This window comes from Peromyscus californicus, unplaced genomic scaffold, assembly GCF_007827085.1.
Source record: "Peromyscus californicus insignis strain IS unplaced genomic scaffold, ASM782708v3 Scaffold_11__1_contigs__length_118956290, whole genome shotgun sequence".
Lineage (NCBI taxonomy): Eukaryota > Metazoa > Chordata > Mammalia > Rodentia > Cricetidae > Peromyscus > Peromyscus californicus.
The window spans coordinates 75294936-75320953 of NW_026294402.1; the positions used below are offsets into that span (position 1 = coordinate 75294936).

Genomic DNA, 26018 nt, shown 5'->3' on the forward strand with positions numbered 1-26018 from the left:
GGGCATTGTGCAGGCTCACCTGCTGAAGAAGGTCCAGGTGCTCCTGGGAGCTGCTGAAGTTTTGCCCGATGTCAAAGAGGCAGAAGGTCTCCTTCTGGCAGAGGCTGACCCAGTCTTGATATTCCTCTGTGTCTGGAATGCGATCCAGAAAGACCCGATATGCTTCCCACACTATTTCTTGACACACTGTAACACACAGCAGTTAGGGGTGCAGGATGGAAAAGTCCTTTCCCCAAGCACACAGTCTGAAAATATTTTCAGGCTTACATTGACACACTAATCTACAGTGGTGACAGCCAGTGTTATGTGTCATCTGACACAATCTGGAGTCAGAGAGCATCAAGAAGGGATTGTCTTGCTACATTAGGTTGACCTACGGGTATATCTGCGTGTTAGGGGGTGTATCTTGATTGCGTAACTGAGGTAGGAACAACTCCCCCCACCCCTATAGATGAGGTCATTCAGTGACTGGGATCCAGTAAAAATGGAGAAACTGGGTATAGCACTAGTATGCACACATTAATTCATCACTCTTTCTCTTGAATACGGACATAATATGAACAGTTTTCTTAAGTCCCTTCTGCCATGATCCTTCTCAAGTCCGTCATCTGCCATGATGAACTAGAACATGGAATTTAGCCGAATAAACCCTTTATCCCTGTTCTAGTTTGTCTGCCACTGCTGTGATAGAGACCATGACCAAAAGAAACTTGGGGAGGAAAAGGTTTATTTGGCTAACGCATCCCATTCCCAGCCCATCATTGAGGAAAGCCAAGGCAGGAATTCAATCAGGGCAGGAACCTAGAAGCAGGAATTGAACCGAGGCCATAGAGGAGTGCTTGCCTCCCGTGACTCACTCATCCTGCATTCTTATATAACCTAGGACCACCTGCTCAAGGGTGGCACTGCCCACGGTGAGCTGGGCCCTCCCACATCCATCATTACTCAAGAAAATGCCCCACAGACTTGCCTACAGGTCAGCGTGACAGAGGCATTTCTTATGTTCCCTCTTCCCAGATGACCCTAGCTTAAATCACATTGACAACAAACAAGCAAAAATAACAACAATAACAACCCCCCCAAACCAAAAAACAAACAAAACAATAAACAAAAACAAGAATCTATGCATCCTTTAAATTGCCTTTGTTTGGGTGTTTTATCACAATGCCAAGGAAAGAAACTAAGACAACAGCCCATGGAAATTAAATCACCTAACCCTTTTGAGCACCTAATATGTGCTAAGGGGAAGACAATGGGGTGCAAGGTATGGATGGGTGGTCCTCATGTACACATGGAAGCCTGTCACAGGGAGAGGAGGTATCTAATCAAAACATAAACATAAATTACATAGACTTGAGACTCAGAGATATGTGAAGGAAATGTGGGTGTGGCATTTTCTGCTTCTTGAACTGAGGACACTGGCTATGCTTGGCAGGTCTACCACTGTACCCTACTACCTAATTCAGATTTTGTTTGTCTGAAAACTTGATGTCACTGATCAGCTTTCATGCCCCTCCACCCCACAATGCTGGTGATTGAACCCAGAGCTCACCAATGCCAGAGAAGTACTTAACCACTGAACCACACCCCCCAGCGCAACACTAACCTGACTCTCAAGAACAGCTTGTTAATCTATTTGTTAAAAGAACTTGATGACTCAATAATCAGAGGGCATGGCAGAATCCATTAGACCACAGAATGATCTGACTCTTATTTTAAATATCAATATTTACATCTCACTGAAAGCAACATCCTTATTAATTATTTAAACTCATGATGGAGAACTTTAGATGTCAACTGAAAAATGTGCCTGGGTTACACAGAGAAAAGTTAGTGTAAGAGGTTAATAAGATATGTTAGCAGACTTTCACAGTCAACAATATCTCTGCTTATTTATTTATTTATTTATTTATTTATTTATTCATTCATTATTTACTTTTGTTTTAGGAATTGGGAATTTAAGAATTTTAGGAATTGAGAAGGAATTGGAACTTTTTGGGGAGAAGTTGACATCATCTGACTTTCTAAAGAAAAACAGTTGTGGGAGGCACAAGATGAGGAAAAAACAGCTTGGAATCTTACTCCTGTGTATGATGTCCCACTTGCCAACTGATGCCATGTCCGCATTTCTCTACACTTTCTGTTTTAAGAGGCAAAGGGGATTTCAGATCAATAAAAGCCCAGGCCCTTGGCCAGCAGCACCTGACCAGAATCGTCGGGGGAACTAATCTCTTCACAGTAACTCAGAGGCAGGAGGATAGCATTCTGAATACTCACATGCCCTGTCTTTCACACCGAGTGAAGCCGTAGGAGATCAGGGCAGTAGCCCCACACAGAAAATGTGCTTTGCAACGTGACCTCTGTACTGTCTGCAAAGATCACAGTGCCAGGCCTGACAGCCGCAGCATGGAACACTCCTTCTCTCCTTGACACTCAAGGAGAAAAGGCAATTGGAAATCTGCAGATTTGTCCAAGCCTGAGCAAATAGTTGTAGGTCTAGCCTGAGCAAACTGACTGCCCTTGCTGACCTCCTAGCCCTCATATTCCATCTGTCTGTAGGGACATGTCTTTTTGCTGTTGCCTTTCCCCACAGTGTACCTGCTAGGTTAGTTCAACCCTCCCTGAACTGCCCTCGGAGATACAACAATGCATACAAGAAACTGCCTTTGAGGCTCAGTGTTGGTGCCTTTCGTGGACAATATCCACAAACACCAGGAGGCCGTGATTCAACAGTCCCTTCTCATTACCAGAGAGGTACAACCTTGAGCACGGTGCTTTTGGTTTTCATTTGTGGGACACATGGTTTTTGTTTGATTTCAGTCCATGTTAAGGCTTGGACAAGTTTTATTCTGAGTTTATCTTACTAGCTATTCCAAGTTGAGCCTAAACTCAAACTTGCAGGCTTCTTAGATGTGTATGTGCATATGTGTTATATGTATGTATGCACGTGTACATTATACATACACATACATATATGTCTCTGTGTGTGCATTGTGGGTGTTTATTCGTTTTTCTGAGTCCTCCCTCTGTAGGACATATCAAGACAGATCTCTGCAGTGTGTGCCCTGTCATGCAGGGAGACCCAGGCTGAATTTTGTTTATAAGACCCATGTCATTCTTTCTTCCTCCTTTCCTTGTTGGACTTTTCCCCATAGACATCGGCACCTGCTTTTCATAAAGACACCGAGAAGAGAATTATTTATTCTTGAAGCACAAGGAAGTTACTTAAAGATTTGTCTGCTAGGGGCATTGATGTTTATAAGGACCATTATATCAAGGATGTGAAACTTATGATGTTCAGTCATGATTATCAACTTGACTGGATTTAGAATCAAACCTGTAGGCATGTCTGTGAGGGTTTTCTAAGCTTGATTGAGGTAGAAGACGTTCCCTAAATGAGAGCAGCACCATTTCATTGGCTCAGGTCTCAGGCTGTGTAAAGGAGGAAGGGAGCAGAGCATGCTGTTTTCTCTGCTTTCCCGATGGATGGGAGAACAATGTGATCAGGCACCTCCTGTTCCTGCTGTAGTGTTTTCCCTGCAGGGAATGCCTGTACTTTCCAAGAGTGAATAAACCCTTCCTCCCTTGAGTGGTCAGGAATTTCATCACAGCAACAAGGAAAGCAACTGGTTAAAAACTAGAACCAATGGGTTTTCTTTTTGAGACGTGTGTGTGTGTGTGTGTGTGTGTGTGTGTGTGTGTGTGTGTGTGTGCATGCTTACATGTGTGGAGGTCAGAGGACAACTTGTCGTAGTTGGGTCTGTTCCCTCCTTCTACCATGTGGGTTCTGGAGACTCAAATCACATCCTCAGACTTAGTGGCAAGTCCTTTTGCCTGCTGAGCTCTCTCAAAAGCCCCAAATGTGACTTGGTATTGGGACTGAGAAAGAGCAAAGAGAGAAAAGGGGAGAGCCTTGGGCTCCAGCACCGTGGGGAATGTGAGGGCAGGCATCTTTGAGGGCGTTTCACTTGAGACTGCCAGAAACAAACTCTCTTTGCTTGCCTTTGTGCTTTTGGACAGCATCTTAATGATTCCACACAAAGTTCTATATATTTCACTTGTGGTGCTTTAAGCATTGGGAGGTGGGTGGGGTGGGGTGGTGGGGTATAGTTCACTATTTCTATTTGATGTCAGAGTGGGGAGCTTTCTCTCCTGAGTCTGTTGGAAGATGTCAGCAGATCATTCTGTAAAGGCAGTGATGAGAAGAGTGAGTGAGTCACTCCATCAAAGGAATACAGCTTTGTGGCTAGCTCTTATTTCTTGTTTCTTTGTGAACCAATTTTTCAGACTTAAGAAACACACACTGATGAATAGTAAAATTTCATATCACCCAGAGGCAGCCATAAAGATAATGGACTGTCATTTGCTGTGGGGAGGAAAACAGTGTTTTGTTTTGTTCAGGGGAACAAGAATGAAAGAGGCAAACCTAATCAACAATAAAGAGCTATGCATTAAAATTCGGAGCTCAAAATTTGGTCATAGCAATAGTGCATCCCACAAATACCTCTGGTGAGTTATATATGTCAGTACTGCAAATAATTAGATTTTACAGGAGAAAGAGTAAGCAGTAATTGTGGTGCGCGCGCGCGCACACACACACACACACACACACACACACACACACACACACACACGATTCTGTCCATTAACAAACTTTACAGAACTTGCCAGCATCATTATCTGATCAATGTGTAGCCACACCCAGCATAAATAATTCACACATTACTGTCTCTTCCTTGCATTGCTGATGAATGGGATGCTTGCTTCCCATACCCCTCAGCAGGCATTTTACTGAGAAACTTCTGTGAAGAGAATGTGCTAGGATCTCACAGTGTCTATAACTAGGGTTTTCCTTTTGAGCATGATACAATAACTTCCATTTTCCTATGGCTAAGTCAGAAAGCAGTTACCCCTTTACCTTCACATACAATTAGACATGTAGGAACAGAGGGCTTAATGTTTTTGAAGCCCTTAGTCAAAACTGAGTAAGAACTCCTAAAATGAATTGAGTCCCAGCGCCCCTACAGGTGGGTGTAGACATCAAGGAGGTTCTTTGGATGTCAGGACCACAAATGTGTTCTGGACTGTCAGGAGGCCCACTCCATCACAGGCTAGAACTGGACCAGTTGCTACTGTACCCAGCTTTCAATAGAGCGGGAAGATGCACATTTTGGCATGGAAACTAACAACACCTGGTGTTGTAAAGGTGGGAAACAGCAGTCTGCTCAACTTTGACGTGCAAGAAAAACTTAGCCAGGAGAGAAAAGATACTTGGCATCTTTTGTAGATACTTAGAGGACAGAATACCAACTACAAATATATATATTTTTTTATTTTGAAGGAGAAGCCATGTGTCTTAGTTAGGGTTTCTATTGCTGTGAAGAGGCACCGAGACTATGGCAACTCTTATAAAGGAACATTTAATTGGGGTGGCTTACATTTTCAGAGGTTCAGTTCATTATCATCATGGTGGGACATGACAGTGCGCAGGCAGACATGGTGCTGGCTACATCTTGATCAGAAGGCAATAGGAAGTGGTCTGAGCCACTGGGCGGTATCTTGAGCATATATGAGACCTCAAAGCCCACCTCCACAGTGACACCCTTCCTCTAACAAGGCTACACCTTCTAATAGTGCCACTCCCTTTGGGGGCCATTTTCTTTCAAACCACCACACCACACTATGTGAATTCTTAATCCATATTAAGTCATTGAAATGAGCAGGACAGCTGCTGGCAGCTGTGGTTGATTTAACGCCTTAGTGATTTTCAGGAATTGCAAGGTACCCTGCTGTGTTGTCTTGGTAAAAATTGCACTGTGCTTCAGCCTGAAGGTGCAGTAGCACCCTGCACACTGTGGAAGTCATTCATAATTTGTGTCTCCTCTGTACTTTAACTCACCTCCAAGTTTCTAAACTTTCCAAGGGCTTTTTTTTGGGCGGGGGGGCGGATTCAGCAATACATACACTTATTATTGAAAGAGAAAGGTTATGGGCTGTAATGTTCTTTTGAAGAAAAAAAAAAAGAAATCCTAAGTCATAATCAGCTTCCTGACATTGCAACTATGCTAGGTTTTTTACTTAATAAGAACATTAAAATTCAAGAGTGGACTTTGAAAAAAACAAAACAATTAAATCCTGTATAGCAAGGCTTTTTTTTTTTTTTTTTTGATGGTTTTTCCTGGGCCCCAATGGTTCCATGTAGCATAACAAATTATTTTAAATCATAAGCTCTCAGAAACACCACCATTTTGTAGGTTATGGCCCATTATTCTATTAGACTGATGTTTACAGTTCTTATGGAGGAATAAGAGACCTTGAACTGATTAGGGCTGAAGATAATCTGTGGGTTAGTAGGAGAGAGAGGATAAAGAGAACCAAGGGCTGAAGGCTCCCATGGCTGTTCTTACCTCTCAGTCTATAATAAGCTTGAAGACTTGCTAAAATCTGTCTCAAAGACTCCTGTGGACAGATGTTAACAGCTGGGAAAAGCGTTGATCTTTTGGTTCGAAGCTTTGCCAAATCAAATATTCGTCTCATAGTTGACACTTTGTGCATTTTTGTTATACTTTCAATTGTTTCAATTCCTGGGACTTTGTTTATGTTTTTAGTTTCAGAGCTGTGTATTTTAATGGAGGTATCTGTAAGAGAAAAATGGATTTCATGGTGAATATATACACTCATGTGTACATGCTTCTTATGTGGATAGATTAATGAAATAAACAAAAGCCCTCTGGTTTATGGAATTTCTATTTTGGTACAGCCAACGACTTCAATACCTCAATGACAAGGCAGTTTCAGAAATAAGAGAATAGTATAATGAGCTGGTCAAATATATATATATATATATATATAAAATAGCAACATCTCAAATCACCTAGCCTTTAGGAACTGCCAAATATCAAAACCACTTCCTACACATCACTCTGAAACTCACTCCCGACTCAGCACTCAAACCTCTCAAGAGACACTATTATCAAGGTGGAGAATGGTAAAACACTGTGGTACCCAGAGGTGTAGTCCTGATGAGGAGGAAGCGGAGTGCTTCTAAAAACCTCAGAGAAAAACCACAACAGCAAAGCCTTCCTGCCTTTAATTGGCAGCCCTAGGATTTCTGGAGGTCAGGGTTCAGAAGGCAGCAATCTGGCTGGGAGTGTCTTGGGGCACGGGTGGTCTTTGATGGCGTTCACACAGGAAGCTTGGCATTTTATGAGTGGCAGTGGTGGGGGTGAGCGAAGGACAGGGAAGGGTAGAGAACACACTTGCAGAGGAAATGTGTTGTGGCCACGGCAGCTGCACATCTGGACCCCTCACCACAGCTTTTGTGCACCGAGTAATTTTTTTTTTGTTTTTCGAGATAGGGTTTCTCTGTGTAGTTTTGCGCCTTTCCTGGAACTCACTTGGTAGCCCAGGCTGGCCTCGAACTCAGAGAGATCCACCTGCCTCTGCCTCCCAAGTGCTGGGATTAAAGGCGTGCGCCACCACCGCCCGGCAATTTTTTTTTTTTTTTTTAAATTTGGACTTGTCTTTTATCGTGTGTTACTTCACAAAGCCTTTTCTATTTAGGTGGTTCATATAATTATTCTTAGTTGATCATTCAGGAGGGTTCTAGGACACATGGGTAACAGTGCCTTTTCTTTCCCATCATTTCTTCCCTTTCACTCTACCAATTAAGGAAGTATGCTGCTGCTCCTTTATGGAAAGTGTTCACATTCACATTAAGATTTCCACTTGAATGTCCATAGGAATTTTTTTTTTTTACAATATCAGTAATATTTTGCTCATTTCATGTGTCCCTCAAATGATGAAGGAGGCAAATTTGAATGCACTCATACAATGGAAAACAAGTCAGCATTATGATGAAGGAACTACTGAAAAAAGTAAACCATCAGCGGAAATAATTCAGGCACAGCAGAAGAGCACACTGCACAGTTCTAGTCCTAAGGAACTCTCTTAGTTTAAACTGTGGCCAAGAATACTGGATACTTGGGCTAGGGGGCAAAGAAAAGGAATTGACAGGTAGAGTTATATATGAATATTTTGGGAGGAAGCAAAGAGTGTATTTTGCAACATTTATTAAAATGTGCAATTTGTGAAATACATTTTACTTTTTTATATAGTTGTATCTCATGGCTCAGTATTTGCTGTATTTACAGAGACACATTTGTACTAAAGAAGGAAGACTCCTAAGCTGACAGGTTACAGAGGAAACCATCAAGCCGAAGTCTGAGCAGATCAGTGAATAGGAGTCCTTCCTTCATGACTAGGGTGGAAAGAGTTTGGGTGTATTCTATGTCACTTTGAGGAGTCTCACAGAACTTTTGAGGTCTTGGTCTGTGGTGGCTGACAAAGGCTCTTCAAGAAAGAAGGAGTGTAAGGATTGATTGGCTCATGGAACCACACACTAGAATCAGTACATAATCCCTGGGAAGCACACAGGTATCTACAATGCCCGAAAATCTCCAGGCAATTCCAACTTCCACTCTCTCAGGATCTACAGGAGTTCTCCCATCTGGGGTGAGGCTAATCCTATCAAACTGGCTTGCCCAATCAGGAGGTTAACAGTATACTCAGTGAAAATGGAGTGCCGGCTGCCCCATTTTCTGTTTTCTGAGCTCTGTGCTCATCTTGTGAACTTTCCCACAGGCAGGGTCCCATCAGTTCCTCTGATGGTTGCCAGCAGCAACCGACACTCTCCTCCTTGCTCCTGCTGAAGATTAGCTTTTCTCTTACAGCAGTCTGTTAGGCAGTGTTCCTGGATCGAGACTCATTGCCAAGGGACATGCTATTGTCCGTTGCTGAGTAATCATGGGGGGTGGGGTGGGCTGGGATTACTTGGACCAGCCCAGTATTTCTGAGCCTGCATGATGGAGTCAGCCTGAGTCAAACTGGTGGCATGGCAAAGTGGAAGGTGATCAATCAATACTGGGGCAAAGATAAGCATTCTCCACCTTTCTCTGGTTTCTTATATCCCATGATCATTGGACACCCAATTGATCGATTCTTTTTTTTTTTTTGCTTAAAACCAGCCACAGAGCTCTTCTCTATGTTAATATTATAGCTAATGTGTAAGTTGTAATCCTTCAGCTGTGTTTCTTCTCCAATCAGTGCTATGCAAAATCTCTGACCCTAGGGAATTTGGACTCCTGTCTAAGGATATTTATTGGGCAGGCCACCATGACACAACCTGTTTGTTCCCTTTCTACAGATTTCAAATGGTTTAAAGTCAACAGCAAAAGAAAAGGTAAAAGGAATTAAAACATGAAATGTGAATGCTACATATTTCAGTGAAGGAAAAACAAAAACAAAACAAAAAGCCCAAAGTGATACCACAAGGGCTAATGAAGCTGTTCTCTGGTGAGGCAGCTAAGTCAAGTAGGATGATGCTTTCCATCACCTCATAAGGGACATTACGGATATCGAGTTTGTAGAGATTATTTCGGTGCACTTTGTTAACTTTGTTTTTTTTTTTAAATTTATGTAAGTATTTAGTAAAATAGGTAAAAGTTTAATGAGAATCAGTTGATACCTGAGGACTAAAAAAAGGTAGCATATTTAATAAATGACTGGAAAAATATATTTTGATACAAGGTTTCTAGTCCAGGCTGGTCTCGAACCCCCTTTGTATGTAGGAGGGCCTTGAAATTCTGAGCTTCCTGCCTTAGCCTCCTGAGTGGAATGGCAGGCATGTACCACCACACACACGGTTTCTATAAAGTGCTATGAATCAAATCCAGGGCCTTATTTATGCTACATCCTTAACCCCAGAAGACTGGAAATTATTATTATTGTAGTTTAAAAGTATTTATTTACTATTTTAATTTCATGTGTATAAGTGTTTAGCCTGTATGTTTATCTGTGCACTCTGTGTGTGCCTGGTGCCCACAGAGGAGGGTATCAGATTACCTGGAACGGGAGTTAAGGACACTTGTGAGTCATCATGTGGATCCTGGGAACTGAACCTGGATCTGCTGTAAGAATAGCAAGCACTTCTAACCAGTGAGTCTGAAGTCCCATGGATATTATTTTGAGGCAGAAAATATTTCTCTAAGATGATCATAAAATGAGAGTCTAGCCTGCACAGTGACGACATAACTGCCATCCGCAGCTGTCTTCAAATGGTGTTTGAAGTTACAAAGAGAAGTAAAGGGTAATGCGATCCTAAGAAAAAGTGAGCAAGCAAACAGCCCCATCCAGACCCCTTGTCCTAGACCAATGAATATAAGACCCTACATTCAGTAATTACACATTTGGGAATAATACACAGCCACATTTTTAAAAACTATAGAATAAGCCCCAAAGAACAACTTTTATGCTTAGTTTGGGGGAACAATCATGTAAGGCAATAGGAAGGATTTATGTCCTCTCTTCATTGTCTAATATCAGAAGCCCAGCACACAGTTGTATTAGTAAGCATAATACAGTCCCTAAAAAGAAAAAGAAAAAAAAATCTCTTTTGAAATCAAAACCAAAGGAACAGAAAGGAGATGTTTTATGTATAAAATATGTTTTAGTAAAAGCAGAATTTGCAAGCAATTTCAAGCATTGACAAATAAATAATTAATGGAACTGATTAAAAATGTGGGTATCAATGATGAAGAGTATTAGTGTTGCCTCTGGGGTGGCAAGTGGTCCTGAACGTGTCTGGGGGAAAGTTGGCACTTGCTATAGTATTTGTAATACTAAACAAAACTACACCAGCTTTTCTGCTTGCCCTGCTCCATACAGTGTCTCTCCTCCCCCACCCCCAGACAGGATCATACTCTGTAGCTCAGGATATCCTAGAGTTCGTGATCATCCTGCCTCAGCCTCCGGAGCACTGAGATCACAGATATATGTCACCATTCCAGGCCTACACTCTGCTTAGCCCCCAGATGTGTGAACCTTCTTGCGGGTGCTTCCTCTCGGTTGTTGACTTTCACTGCATTTTACTGAGAATGAGCAGAAAGAGAGGAGAGCATTGTAACCTTCCATCCCTGAACCTGCTTTAGCTCGTTCCTCTATGTGCACGAACGTGCAATGATTCTTCCTGCTATTAATGTGCTTTCTGGATACTGTGTTTGTTGTCTCCAACTGCTGACCCCCTTTTTGATGCATACTTCTAACTGATGTATAAACTAACACTGTTTCTATGTATATTTTCCAGTAATAAGATAAAAGCTAATCTGCTCTTATCTACTTTCCACAACAGAACAGGTCTTACATGAGTGAGGCTTCTTGTTTTAAATGTTCTTTTGGTGTTTTCGAGACAGGGCCTTTCTGTGTAGACTTGGCTGTTCTAGAATTTCCTAAGTAGACCAGGTTGACGTTGAATTTATAGAGATCCACCTGCCTCTGTGCCCCCCGCACCACTGTGCTGGGATTAAAGGGGTGCACCACCAATGCCTCCATCCTTCCTTTTATTCTGTTTTTGTTTTTGTTTCAATACTGTGATGAACTCATGAGTGTACTGTACTGTTTGTACTCTGTCTGCTGTTGTGACTCCTCACAGAGGTGCTGCTATCTCCATAATACAACATTCCTTTATATATGTGGACAGTGGAGACAGGCTCAAAGACCATCAGCAGATGCTTGAAAACTTTGATAGAATCACACCCTAAACACACTGCATTTTCCACATTTAAATCCACAAAATCGCTTACATCCAGTGACTCTAAGTTTTGTGTTGAGGTATGATAGCAAAATTAGGAAGAAATTTTCTTTCTTTCATAGATCTATTCTTACTGTATGGAGGTCATAGCAATCTTGTCACATGATTCCTTTTTTTTTCTTTCCTTAGGTCCAGATATTTTTGTTTGTAACTTAATGGAAGCCCTTTCTGGACTTTCTTTGCCATGTCTGAGTTACTGGTATCACCGCCCTTGTACCTTTGGGGCATTATTAAGTAAAAATAATAAGTGCTACTTGAGCCTGAGCCCAGGAATACGGCAATTGATAACTAAGAGAGTCACTGACTGAAGGGCAGGTAGTGTAAATATATACAGGGTGGATACTCTGGATGAACAGATGCTTGACATTCTCAGCAGAACAGAGCAGGACGGAGGGAGGTTCTATTGTGTGCACAGATCCAAACTTTGAAATTGTTTTTGGAGTCATACATTTGCTAGTTTGGGCACAGTGGACTGGTGGCTTGGGAACTGAAATCTTAGAAAGCAAAGCCATGGATAAGGGAGGACTAGAGCTTACAGAGATAAAACATCGTAAAACGAAAGCCCTGTGATCATTTCCAAGGGTTTAATATTGATCTTTACTGAGGGAAGAGCAAAGATTTAGCATGGAAGGATGGGTTTTGCTTGAGTTGGGAGAGTCTCATGAAATGACTGATGGAAAATGTATGGGTGGGAAGGAAGGAGAAGGACATGTCTCTGGGCATGGAAATTCCTAGTAGACTAAGGAAAATGGTCAACATGGAAGCTCCAGTTTCGGAGGGCTTTTCTTCTCTTCAGCTACTCTGTCCTGTCATTGACCAGATTCTCCAAATCAATGTGGCTATGGCATACTTGGAAGATTATAAATATATAGAATGTTAAATTAAAGAAACAATCAATAAATCTAAACAGTGACTTTAAACATTATTCTTATAAATATATAGAAAGATAAAGAAACAACCAATAAATCTAAACAGTAACTTTAAACATTACTTTCTTGTAGGGGCTTTTGACCTTTTGTTTTCTTTTTATAATTAGGTTTGAGTTATACAAATATGTCTCCTTCTAATGTAAAGGAAACCCTGAAACCAAGGGCATCTTTTCCAAGAATTTAGGTGAATGCCACGTGGTCTCAAGGTTGACCAGTATCCCTGGATGCAGTTGGAATTTTCTTTGGGCAGCTAACCAGTTCCCAAATAAAGACATGGAGACTTATTATTAATTATGAATGCTTGGCCTTAGTTTAGGCTTATCCTACTAGCTCTTTTAACTTAATCTAACCTGTTTCCATTCATCTACATTTTGCCTCGGGTCTTTTTACATTTCTTCCATTCTGTATGTTGTATTTTCCTGCTTCCTCCGTGTCTGACTGGCTGGTCCCTGTCATCTCCCTGTTGTCTCCTTTTTTTTTCTTTTCGAAGCCTAAATTCCTTCTCCTACTTAGTCTCCTGTCCACAAGTCCCACTTATATCTCCTCCCTCGCTAATGGCCATTCAGCTTTTTATTATATCAACCATGTGTCTTAGGCAGGTAAGGTAAAACAGCAACACATCTTTGCATAGTTAAACAAGTACAATGCATCTTTATATAGTTAATCAAATACAGCACATCTTTGCATAGTTAAACACATATTCAGCAACACCTGGAGCCCATGATAGCCTATGTCATTTCCCTGCTCATTTCCATCCTTCCTATGGAATGTTGGTTTTCAGTTACTGCCGATAAATTTTCATTTCATGTTCTGCTTTGCCTACAGAATAGTTTCTTCCTTGATTATATGTTCAAAAGTATTCAGTAGTGCATAGGGATTGTGAGAAGTATTGTTTTTCCTATAGCCACTCTATCCAATTGAATCACACAAGGATGTCTACTAGCTAATATGAAGGCTCCTGGGCCACTCCTTACCAAACTCTTTCTTCTAGAGAAGTGCTTTTAGCTGTCCACTTCTCCAGGCTTCTGCTGTAGGCTTGCTTTACACGTCCAGTGGCGGCAGCAGACAGTAAGAGAAGGAGAGTGGGGCTTTTGTAGCTGCCTTGCAATGAAAACAGCAGCCTTTTGCACTTAGCAAACCCATTATGCTTTCCTTGGGGAAAAGCACCAGTGTCTTAATGAATAAACTAATGGGAGCTGATATACAATTTACTGGAATTTATACAGCACACAGTCTGCATTTGAAGAACAGAGCTCCGCAGAGACAAAGTTGATGACATTTCAGGCCTAAACCACTAATGGGATGTTTTTAGAAAGACAGTCACTGAAAAGAGGGAGGGGCTTCAGTCTTTACAAAAACACCAGACTTGTTTTTTGTAATCCATTTTATCCAGGTCATCCTTCTAAATTAGTAGATTCTCAATTGTATAATTAAATTTCCAAAGAGCGAAGGCAGTAAAATACATGTCATGTTTGATATACCTGAATATGTATCATCAAATTAGACAGATGTCTCAATGGTCACCACTATTTTCTGGATGGTCATGTAGAGAACACAGGCTTCTACAACGTGCTATAGCCTCTGTTCTCCCCCATTCAGTTTCCACTAGCCCTATACAATGCCAGTCCTACTCTGTGGCCTGGGTGTCAAAATATATGGGAATAAATAGCTTAGTGAAAGGATGATAGAAGTTAAGGAAGCATCCAGTTATTTCCTTTAATGAATTATGAAGTAACTAAGCATTTACAGTCGTCAGCATGCCAGCAGATTATCAATGATGCATGGCATAGATGCTACCTTAGCTCCCTCTCTGAAACTTGTGAAAATGTCATGGCAACCTTTCTCACTATTCAAACTGGCATTTGTCCAGCAATAGACCTTCCTACAGGCTCTCTTCCAAAGAATTAGAGGAATTGCATTATCTTTCTCTTGATTATAAAATGAGGTTTATCTGTTAATTTGCTGTGTCACGAGGAAAAGGGTCAGGACACTAGAAGACAATGATTTTCTACCTGTATATATGTGTGTTTCAAGCCTCCATTTTTATCCCACTGCACTTTAGCAGAAAGGGAGAAACAGTTCTATAGGTGATGCTGGGAATTCTGAGGTGTAAAGCCCAAAGTCCTGAGATCATGGCATGTTGGTAAGTGGGCAGAATCAGAACTGAAGTCAGAGCAAGTGAGTGGTAAAAAAGAAGAAAGGCCATTTTTTTTTGTTTTTTGTTTTTGTTTGTGTGTGTGTGTGTGTGTGTGTGTGTGTGTGTGTGTGTGTGTGTGTGTGTCTAGAAGGGGTGAGACTTTGTCTAGGTTGCCTCACCAGTGGTTTGTCTGATTCATCCCTGGGAACATATGAAACATAGCAGGTGTTTCAAAGGTCTGCGTCACAACCGTATCAGAAATGAAATGCGTGAGAACTCTCTACCCCATTAGTAGGGGGAGAAGGCTGGACGTATTGAGAAGGGAAGGGATGTTCTTAAAGTTGACTGACACCTGTAAGCCCTGAGAAAGGGTAAAATCACTCTGAGGCACTCCTCATGAGGGTAGTGAGAGGGTGAGGTGCACAGTTGGCTTCCTCTGAGGCCTTGGATAATGTCTTCACACACACACACACACACACACACACACACACACACAGCTTTCTAGGAACTGGGAATGCCTTTGCCTCTCAAGTAAGAGCACAGGTGTCCTAAAAGAAGGCAATATTGCCTTAAAATTGGAAAAGAAAACCAACCTCACCATGTCATTGTGGAGTGAATGTTAAATTTACTCAAGTATTTTAACAAATGCTGTAAGATTTTTTTCATGTGAATACGTAAGCAAGCTTGAAACTATCCTCTCCCCTCACCTATGAGCCAGTGTGGAAGGCTAAAGAATGAGATGTCACTATAAACTACAGTTAATTGCAAATGCTTTACTTTGAAAAGTGGTGAAAGCAGCTGACTTAATGCTGAGGCTGAGATGAAGTAAGCATCGAGGTCAAGGAAGCCTAGGAACACGGTCAGATCGTCAGCTGGCTGAGTCAACATTTCACACATGACTGCCCAGTGTTCAGGAGCTGACTGTAGGAATCCTGAGCTTTGCATAGCACCTGGACTTTTGGTATTCTTAACAAACATCCATGTATCTTCTCACACAGACAATACTGGTTCCCTCGGTGCACGTACAATAATATCAATGATTAGCAGCCGGGGCCAACAGTGGCTTCAGGAAGCAGGAAGAAGAGCCAGCAATGGATGCAACAGAGAGAAACTGTGAAATCACTCCAGAGTGTCTTTGTTCATAATTGCTTCCATTAAGAATGACAGCTAATTATCCAACTATATCTATGTATATCATTCTTTTGTATCACCTCTTCAGCTTACTTATGTCTAAGGCATCTATTAGTGAGTTTCTAGGAAGTGGCTAAGTGTTTGAGTGTCACCTGATTAACTTGAGGAACTACTTCAAATTAATTCTGTCTGAAAAACGCCTAGACTTCTTGATTTAGGTACTGATGGAGAAGTTACCAAATTCACGAGCTCCTATTTTGGGGAAATGTATGTCATCAAGCTTTCTGAAACTATGATGGTTCAGCTTCAGAAGAAGGAACACTTGGGAGACATTGGATAAAGGGAAAAAAAGTGATCAAAATATATTGTATGAAATTTTTTAAAAATTAAAAAAAAATGAAAGGCAGAATATAGGGTTCTAACATGATGTCATCGGCTGCTTCTTGTGGACTACTGTGACCAGACTGGGCTTATTTAAAGGATAGAAAACAAGAAGAATTGAAGGCAATCTGAGGCAGGTTCATTCTTGCTCTACAAAAATGTAGGTGCTAAGTGGGAGAAGCCATCAGAAATTTTGATAGTATGACAGAATTGGGAAGAATAAGCGAAATGAACAGACCATCAGAGTGTTCTGAAAAAGCTACTTCTGTCCTCAAAGCTTTCACCAGGCTGCGATGTCTGTGCGAAGGTGTCAGGTAAAGTGACTACTGTGGCTTGGATGATGTGCTCTTTGTTCTCAGACCAGTACACGTAGAGGTTGAAATCTTCAGTCTTCCTTTAGAATCTATCACCCAGAGAGAGGCAGCATCCAGTGGTGTGACAGGAGGACCTCTGGGAATTGTCATTTTCAGTAGCATGCAAGGAATTTAAAAAGCTAAATCATTAGTTATTTCTTTGTAGTGTGTAAAAAGGGTGTTTAAAAAGAAAAGAAAATCCCCCAAATCTTGTGGATTATTATCAACTATTTATTCAGTCATACTCCACTGCAGATCATTCAATTATGATGGAAGGCATAGTTTATACTTAATTCCTGAGGGACTCATTTGCAGATGAAGTAATAGTCATAACTCCATGGAATGAACAGGACTGCTTTAATAAATGAGAAATGGCAATAAATCTATCCTTTCAATTAAAAAAAGCAGTCCTAAGGTAGAGCCCGCAATACTCTTTCACACTTAGAAACTCTTGCTGTTATTGTTCAAGAAAATATTTTTAATCATACTAAGAACTTTTTTTGGAGTTATATTTGTGTGCATAACATATGTACAGAAGCCCAAGGAGGCCAGAAAAGGGCATTGGCTCCCCCAGAATTGGAGTTACAGGTGGTTGTGAGCCACCTGACATGAGTGCCAGAAACCAAGCCCTGGTCCTCTGTAAGAGCAATACAGGCTCTCACCACCAACCTGTCTCCCCATCTCTAGAAAATGCTTTTACTAGATTATAAGACTACCACCTCACAGAACCTGCAGTTTGAAGTGGGAGCAATGTCTAAAGCTAATGCAGGAATGTCTATTTAAGAGCTGTAGTCAAGAGTTGCTTAAATACGTTCGTAGAAAGAAAGCAAAGTGGGAAATGTGCTCTGCAGAAGTCTGTGCTAGCTATAGCAATGTGGTTTTGGACCAGGGCAATAATCTGCATTGGATGGCTTAGGCAGACACATAGTGACAGATGAAATAGAGAGCAGAGAGGAGAGGAGAAACTTCCCAGTATATAAGGCTAAAACACATGACTATGAAGACTGAAAATTATTTTGGACTTTGCATCAGTCTTGTGCATGTACACACACACACACACACACAGAGAGAGAGAGAGAGAGAGAGAGAGAGAGAGAGAGAGAGAGAGAGAGAGAGAGAGAATATTAAACACTATCTCTTAAATGTGGAAGACAAACTATATAGATGTTTTGCCTGCATGTATGTCTGTGCATCACTTATGTGCCTGGTACCTGTGGAGATGAGAAGATGTCAGATCCCTTGGGACTGGAGTTACAGATGGTGTGAACCACCATGTGGTTGCTGGAAATTAAACTTGGTGGGTGCTCTGGAAGAGCAGCCAGTGCTCTTAACCACTGAGCCATCTCTCCAGTCACTATACAACTTTTATAAGATAATATTGGAGGGTAATTGTGTGGGACTTTATATCCAAAACAATACCAAACAGAGCAACACCCTCAAACATCAAATTAAAAGGCTTATGAATTCTTATGTGTTTGTTCACGAGAGAATATCATTAAGAGAATGGGAAGAAATGCTACAAACCGAGATAGTATTTGAAAGATAAGTAGCTACAAAGGAATATTAAAAGAGTTCCTCAATAAGAAAAGACAAATGGGCTGGAGAGATGGCTCAATGCTTAAGAACAATGGCTGCTCTTCCAGGGGACCTGGATTCAAGTTTCTGGCACTCATATGTTGACTCACAATGGCCTGTAACTCCAGAGGGGAGCCATGCAGTCCACTTACACACATGCAGACAAAACAGTCATACACATAAAATAAAAACAAATAAATCCCTTTTGAAAAGACAAACAACCCAAGCATCCTAGTTAAAAATGGGCAGACACTTTCTCAGTGAGGACATATAACAGAGCCAGTCCATGAAAACGTAATGAATCTCATCAGCAACCAGAAAAACAAAAACTAAAGACCCAGAGAAGCAGCATTTACACTGCTTCAAACCCATCACAGTAGTTTTAATAAAATAAGATATTTTATTTGTTAAAATTTAAAATAAATCAGGCAGTACCAAATGTGGACAGGGATTTGGGACAAAAAAATTTCTAGCCACTGCATCTGGGCTTATAAATGGTACAGATTTAGGAAAACATTTTGGCTTTCATCATACGATTGAAATTATGTATATGTATGTTCCCATAGCTCTTCTCCCAGGGACACACTGTAAAGAGACTCCTGCCTGTGTAAGGCAACACAGACAAATGTGTTTGTGCCAGTGTTGTGTCTGACATGAAGCTCATCAACAGGAGAAGGAACATGTAGTTTATTCATATCAAACAAAATTATGTCTGGTACCCCTCTAAGAACACTTTTGTTGTGCATTATTTATTGTTTTATATATTAATATTATTTAGATTTATCCATATATACTGTTTATTGTTTATTATTTCTTTTCCACTAAAAATGGCCAAGAGACAAAAATGTAAATATACATAGTATAATGATTATTACAGTCAAGAAAAAGAAAATATCCAGTTTTTAATAGTTATTTTTCAATTTTTTCTTGTGCTAAGAATATGTGAAACTGAGCTGGGCTGTGGTGGCGCACACCTTTAATCCTAGCACTCGAGAGACAGAAGCAGGCAGATCTCTGTGAGTTCAAGGCCAGCCTGGGCTCCAAAGCTACACAGAGAAACCCTGTCTCAAAAAACCAAAAAAATGACCATCATGATAAAGGGACCAACATCTGAAAGAGATAAAACCCCATATAATAAGATAAAGTAGTTAATAATTTTGTGTTGTATAAAACTTTATTTAGAACTAGTTTAAGGTGTGCGCCGCCGCCGCCACCACTGCCGCCGCCGCCGCCACCACCACCACCACCACCACCACCACCACCACCACCACCACCACCACTTGGTGCAATGATGGTCATTTTAATGACTTTGGAAATATTTCCATTCAGGCATTTTTCTATTTTAAAATTAGGCTGTGTTGTTTTTAAATTTTTTTTTTGTGCCAATGAATTGTATAACTTCCTCAACATTTTAGGTAGTTACCCATTTCCATGTGTATGGTTTGCTAATATTTTCTTTCAGTTAATAGTCTAAGTTCCTGTTTCTTTTGCTTTTCAAGTTGATGTAATCGAGTTTGTTTTCTGAGCTTATGGTGAGATATACCCTCTTCCAAATCAGAATCCTTGCCTTGGCAAGGTCAAGGAGTCTCCTCTTACGCTTTCTTCCAATAATTTTATTCTTCAGTTCTTTTAAGTTTTTAGTGCCCTTGAGTTGACTTTTATGTGAGATGAAGGTCAGTTTCCTTTTGTGTACAATCTCAGCTTCATGCCTTTTAGGACTAGCTCTTCATAGGCTTTGACCCCTCTGTAGGAGGCACAAATCCATGGTTCCTTTTAACTCACTTATTGGATCTGGTTTTTCTTGTCCTAGATTGTTGTTTTGGTGTCAAGGACTTTCATTATTCATGGGTAAGCACACTGGAAATGCAAGGTAAACTATTAGTGTTCTTTGGAAAATCTTTGATTTCTTAGACTTTACCTCAGCCTCTACCCTCATGGATGATCCTGTTATTCTGTAGCTCTGTGGTCTCTGAGGACAGCTGTGTGATATTAGCAATCATTTGAACTTTTAGAAAGGCACCTTGGGCATAGCCAACCAATGACTGGTCCAACTTGAGGCTCATGCCATGAAAGGGAGCCCATACCTGATACTACCTTGATGACCAGGACCAGAGGTAGTACACTCCAGGGACCCAGGATAGAATACCATCCCCCCCCAACAAAAAGTCAGTGATATGATTTCTAATGATATTTTGCTATACTCATAGATTGCTGTCTATGACATTGGAGCAGTATCATCAATCAATTAATGGGAATAGATGCAGAGACCCAGAGCTAAACACTAGGTGGAACCAGGGAAACCCCACAGAAGAGGGGAGAAAGGATTGTAGGAGACAGAGGGGTTGAGGACACTATAAAAACATGGGCCACAGAATCACCTAAGCAGGGCTCATAGGGGCTCACAGAAACTGAAGAGGCAACCATGGAGCCTGTATGGGTCTGAACTAGGTCTTCTGCATATATGTCCTGGTTGTATAGCTCGGTGTTCTTGTGGAACTCTTAACAGTGTGAGTAGGGGATTGTCTCTCACTCTTTTGCCTGTGCTTGGGACCCTTTTCCTCCTACTGGATTATCTCATCCAGCCTTGATATGATGGTTTGTGCCTAGTCTTATTGTAACTTGTTATGCCATGTTTGGTTGATGTCCCTGGGAGGCCTCCTCTTTTCTGAAGGGAAAGGAGGTAGAGTGAATCTGGGAGAGAGGAGAGGCTGGTGGGGAGGGATTGGGAGGAGTGGAGGAATGGGAAACTGTGGTCTGGATGAGAAAAGAATAAATAATAAAGAAAAGAAAGAAAGAAAGAAAGAAAGGAAGAAAGAAAGAAAGAAAGGTACTTTTTTTCTACTTTGCTGTTCATTTACTGCTTTCTTTTGTTTCTGGTTCTCTGAAAATGCACTTTCCAAGGAAGAGCTTTGACCCATCACAGAGACATTTATAGATAACACACAAGTAAATATGAAAATGATTTATATAGTCTTGATGTGTGGTTTCTAGATAAGAAGACCTACATAAAACAATGACTCTAGCAGAAACTTGAACTGCCTATGTAAGGCTAGAAAGGAAGAGGGAGGCCCAACATAAAGTGTTCAGATGACATTTTGGGGCTTTATTTCTTAAATTACATTTTGTTATTTTTTTTTAAACTGACAGTTAAGAAGTGGTATTTTGGGGAGGGATATATGTTGTGGAATGACTAAATATTGGTAAGTAATGTTCATATAATACATAGTTACCATTTAGACCTATCTCTAGCATTTTTCAGAACTAAAATATCTTCTTTTCAGTCACATACTATGTCTCCCAAATATATTCCACATATCTAACAGGAAATTTATGTCCTGCCCTTGAACAAGATCTCCCTATACCCTGATCCCTCCAAATGTCCCAGTCTCTGGTGATTGCCACTTTGCAGTCTATGTCTGGGTTTCACACAGACCACTGAACATATGTACTTCAGTGTTTGGCTTGTTTCATTTAACACAATGTTCTCCAGATTCATCCATGTGGTTGTAAATGTCATGTTTTTCCTCTTTGTACAGATGGATAGTATTCTGTCCTCTGAATATACCATATTTATTCATCTGTTTATCTACTTATAGAAATATAGGGTGTTTTTATTTTCCATTTATTGACAACAAGAGATAGTACTGAAAAAACAAACAAACAAGGGAATGCAGATACCTGTTATGATATGGTCATTTCAGTTTCTTTCATAGCATTTATTCTGTATGCATTGGGAAGGCTTTGGAAGTTCTATTTTTCTTTTCTTTTCTTTTTTTTTTTAAATTTGAGGCTAGAGAAGGTAGTGATCAATGAATAGTAAAGCTACAGTACATAACTGATTAAAAAAAAAGATTGAAAATAATTACCTGAAGAGGTCCACAATATAATGACCTAAATCTCATCCTTCCAAAAAAACCAATAAATCATGCTTCTTAAACTTGGTTGTATAGGTGAACCACCCAGATAGCTTGAACAATTATTCCATTTTAGATCCTACCTTGAACTAATGAAATCAGAACCTTCAAAGCTTGAGTCCAGCATCGATGTTATTTCTTTCCCCACTCCTGAAAACCATTAGATGAACACCTTTAGCCCAGCAAAGGGAGAATGCCAGGGTAAGGCCTTATGAGAACCAGAGTTAAAAATCCCAGGGAGTAGGCAAGAATAACATTAGCAAACACTGGAAATGATTGAATTCTATCTGAAACAAAAGAGAATGAGAGGCGTGTGGGTAGACTCAGAGGCACTTTGAAGTAGGAAGAGACAGGTCAAATGACTTCAGTCTTCTCAACAGGTAGGAGGGGTGATGATGTAAAGGGGGTAGTCATCAAAGTGGTTTTGAGAATTAGTCTTCAGTAAGGGTTGTTACAGGACATGCCTCACTAAAAGCTCTAGCACTTTGAGGCAGACCCTGAAATCATAGTTCCTATTTTATAGGCAAGGAAACTGTAAAAGTGAGTAATACATGACATTGAGCAATTTGCTTGGGTCATGTAGTGAGCAACAGAGTTGCTCTGTGAGGAGTCAAGTTCTGCTTCAGGGACTTTGCTCTTAACTGATCTATGGGCTCAGTTTCTAAGGAAGAGGGGCAGCAGGCTGTAGGCTTAGGGTAAGAGGGAGGATTGAACGTAATTGGGTTAGGGCACTGGTTCTCAACCTTCCTAGCGCTGTGAGCCTTTAATATAGTTCCTCATTTTGTAGTGACCCCCAGCCATAAAATTATTTTCGTTGCTACTTCATAACTACAATTTTGCTACTGTTATGAACTGTAATGTAAATATCTGTGCTTTCTGATGGTTTTAGGTGATCCCTGTGAATGGATCATTTGATCACAAAGGTATTGTGACTTACAGATTGAGAACTGCTGGGCTAGGGGTTATCAGGGAATCAGAGGGAATCAGAGGCAGTATGACGATGGGGTAGCTTATTGGGTCCAGATAGGGCAGTAGCGCATGCGTGTACTTCACGGAAGTCCTCTGCATTGTGGAGGCTCTCTACTAACAATGGCCAGCTTGGGAATGAGAATATGTTTTCCCATGTGAGATAACAAAGCAAATGGGTTCAAAGGTCAGAGTAAGTTTCCCTTTCATGAACAAGACTGTTGAGAAAGATTCAAGAGCTGTGTAGAGCATGTTGGGTTCACATGAAGCACACTGATGAACTCCAGCAGAGAGAAAGAAATGACTAAAAAAGAAATACTTCAGAATTTCCAGTTTCCAGAACTAAAACTGCATTGTAAACCTGGAGGAGAAGTTTTAGTGTTCTGATGAAGGGATAGTGTTATTTTGGTTTTTAAAGAACCTTTCCACGATGTTGATACCCGCCAGGCAAGTCATCACCTTTAGATACATGGCACAATTTAAGTAAGTCACTTAGCACTGAGACTTTATTGTAGGCATTTAAAATAGCACTATGAATTGTTCTTTGAGGAATTCAAAACAATGCGATTCTTTGAAAAGAATAAGAATCCTAAAAGAGGATCTTTCATGTTTAGGGTGGATCTGAAGGCTATTATGATCAGGATGGACTTGAAGGATGTGACCATTGTGGTGGGCCTGAAGGATGTGACCATCAGGGTAGGCCTGAAGGATGTGACCATCAGTTCTGAGATTAGTTATAAAAACAGATGATAGAAATGGCCCAGAACCATCTGTTCATTTTAACGGAGAAAATTCAGCTTTTGAATTAATAATAAAAAAACACAGTAGTTTCACTCTTCAAGTTGTGGTGAAGCTATCATTGAACTAAATAGACACAAGAGAGAGCTGGTCACAGCTCAGATCTTTTCCACCTCAAATGAGTTTAGGAATATTACTTAGCAGTCTGTCTTAGGTTACCAACCACAAATGAGCACATTGTCTGTTACCCATTGAACTCCTAAGAAGGAAGACTAATTAAGGCCACTGTGTGCTCTTAGACAATGATTCCACAAAGCTGTCACTGCTAACATTTATTAGCTTGGTTACTAACAGCAAAGTGGTTTGATCAGGTCTGAACTGATCTGAGAGAGCGAGAAGTTAATCACAGTGCCAGTTTGTTTTGTAGTTCTGCCTTATTGAATGCAAATTGCTTGTAAATGCAGCAGGACAAACCTCAAGACAGGCACGTTAACCCAGCATGTGTCATTTTCTGTGTGGAATTAAAGTGCTTCTGAAGTAGAAGCTTTTCATGAATTTTGAGGTTCTGACTTCTCTCCACAAAATTTCTTTTCACCTAGCTTGCTTAATTCTTCTGGTACAATTAGGAAAAGAGATAGAGGCTGCGGTGAAGAAATTGAAGGAGGGTGAACAAAGAAAATCATGTGGGAATGAACTCAGATGGTGAATGCAGAAAGACACTGTTTCCTCAGAACTGATTGTCCAAAGGGGGGAGGTACTTCTCTGTGTGTGCAAGGCCATGCTTAGAAGCAGCCTTACTGTTCTTAGCTCTTTGATGTTTTTGCCTCCATTCATTATGCTTGGAAGTAAAGTACAGAGGTAAAAGGATTCTCAATAAAGGATGATGGCAGTGCATGCTGCCGTTCCAAGGTCCATAGCAGCTTTCCATATGTGAATTCTCATTACCATGACTACACCAGTCATGCCTGCCAGCTCACTGTGCACATCTTGCCTCAGGCCTATTTCAAAGAACATGCCATCTTCCCTCATCCATATAGCCTCACCTGACTGGGTACCCCTGTTTTGTGAGGCTGGGATCCTAGTCTTGGATGAAGCCATCTTAGCCTGTGAGCTGAGGCTACATGGTTGCTGAGGCTGTCCATTTTGGAAGGTTAAATCTCACATGCTGGTTGGAAGCTTTTCTTCCTTTCACACACACAAAAAAAAATCCAAAAAACAAAAACACAAACAAAAACCCTCCCAAACAAGCAAACAACACCCCCCCAAAAAAGCAAAACCAACCAAACAAAAACAACAACAACAGAAAACCAAAAACTGATTTGTTTTCATTCTTCTAAAGGTGTGAAATCTCAGTTCTCTTCCCACAACTGTGCAAGTGTCTGCCCTATTCTTAAGCAAGAAGAGGTGGTGTGGGTGGAGACCTGTCATTCAGGAGTCTGAGGCTTCATCATGCAACATCGAGGTCAGTTCTCTTCTCATGCTTATTGCAAACACAAGTGCTGAAGTATAATGGAAACCTAGAAACTATCCAAAAAAAAAAAAAAAAAAACTTTGTTTCTGACATGAGTCATTTTACAGCCACATAAAACTTGCAAAAATGATCATGGCAGCAAGGTTCATAGGATCTGAGTTTCCAGGGATGCTTAGTATGCAAACAGAACTGATGTTTACAGAGGATGGCCCCCAAACAGCAGGTAGTGCTGGCTCTGTCTAACTAGCTTCCACACACAGTGGTTCTCTAGTGTGATCAGTGGTACAAAAGTAAGGGGTCACACAGCAGGAAGTGCTTTTTATTTGTAAAGCAAGCATATAATCTGGTAACTAGTTTTAGACGTGTCATCATTGTTGGTTGAGTTGACCATTAACACCTTCAATTTGCACAGCCTTGATAGTAGGGACATAAAACAAGTCTGCCTTGAAACTTTTTTGAGTTCCACTGTCCAGGTAGCAGAAGTTAATGGGACCGCCATGGGGCAGCCATCTCAGGAGTACAAATGATGCTATGTTCTCTGCTAATGGAGTTCCAAGGAGGCAAAATGCCTTCCTGGATAATTTTATGAAATGAGAGTGTTCCCAGTAGTGGAGGATTATCAAGAAGTGGAGTATCTTCCAATGCAAATTTCCTGACATTTCCAGCTACTAAAATAATTATCCTACCTTGGTGGACTAATAATAACTTAGTTAAAGGTTTCATTTAATGTAATCAAATGTAATGCGCAAGGTATGCGCTAAGATAAACACCATTTC

The 26018-nt window shown here is 40.8% G+C and overlaps 1 protein-coding gene across 1 annotated transcript in view; it reads right to left on the bottom strand.

The window, feature by feature from the left end:
- Impg1 (interphotoreceptor matrix proteoglycan 1) overlaps positions 1 to 6633 on the bottom strand; it is a 116264-nt gene extending 109631 nt beyond the window's left edge. The window contains exons 1-2 of the mRNA XM_052729495.1: positions 6408 to 6633; positions 20 to 186 (exon numbers count right to left, since the gene is read on the bottom strand). Coding sequence (XP_052585455.1) covers positions 20 to 186; positions 6408 to 6555 — 315 coding nt within the window. The 5' untranslated portion in view covers positions 6556 to 6633. The remainder of the gene's footprint in view (positions 1 to 19; positions 187 to 6407) is intronic.
- Positions 6634 to 26018: the final 19385 nt, after the last annotated feature.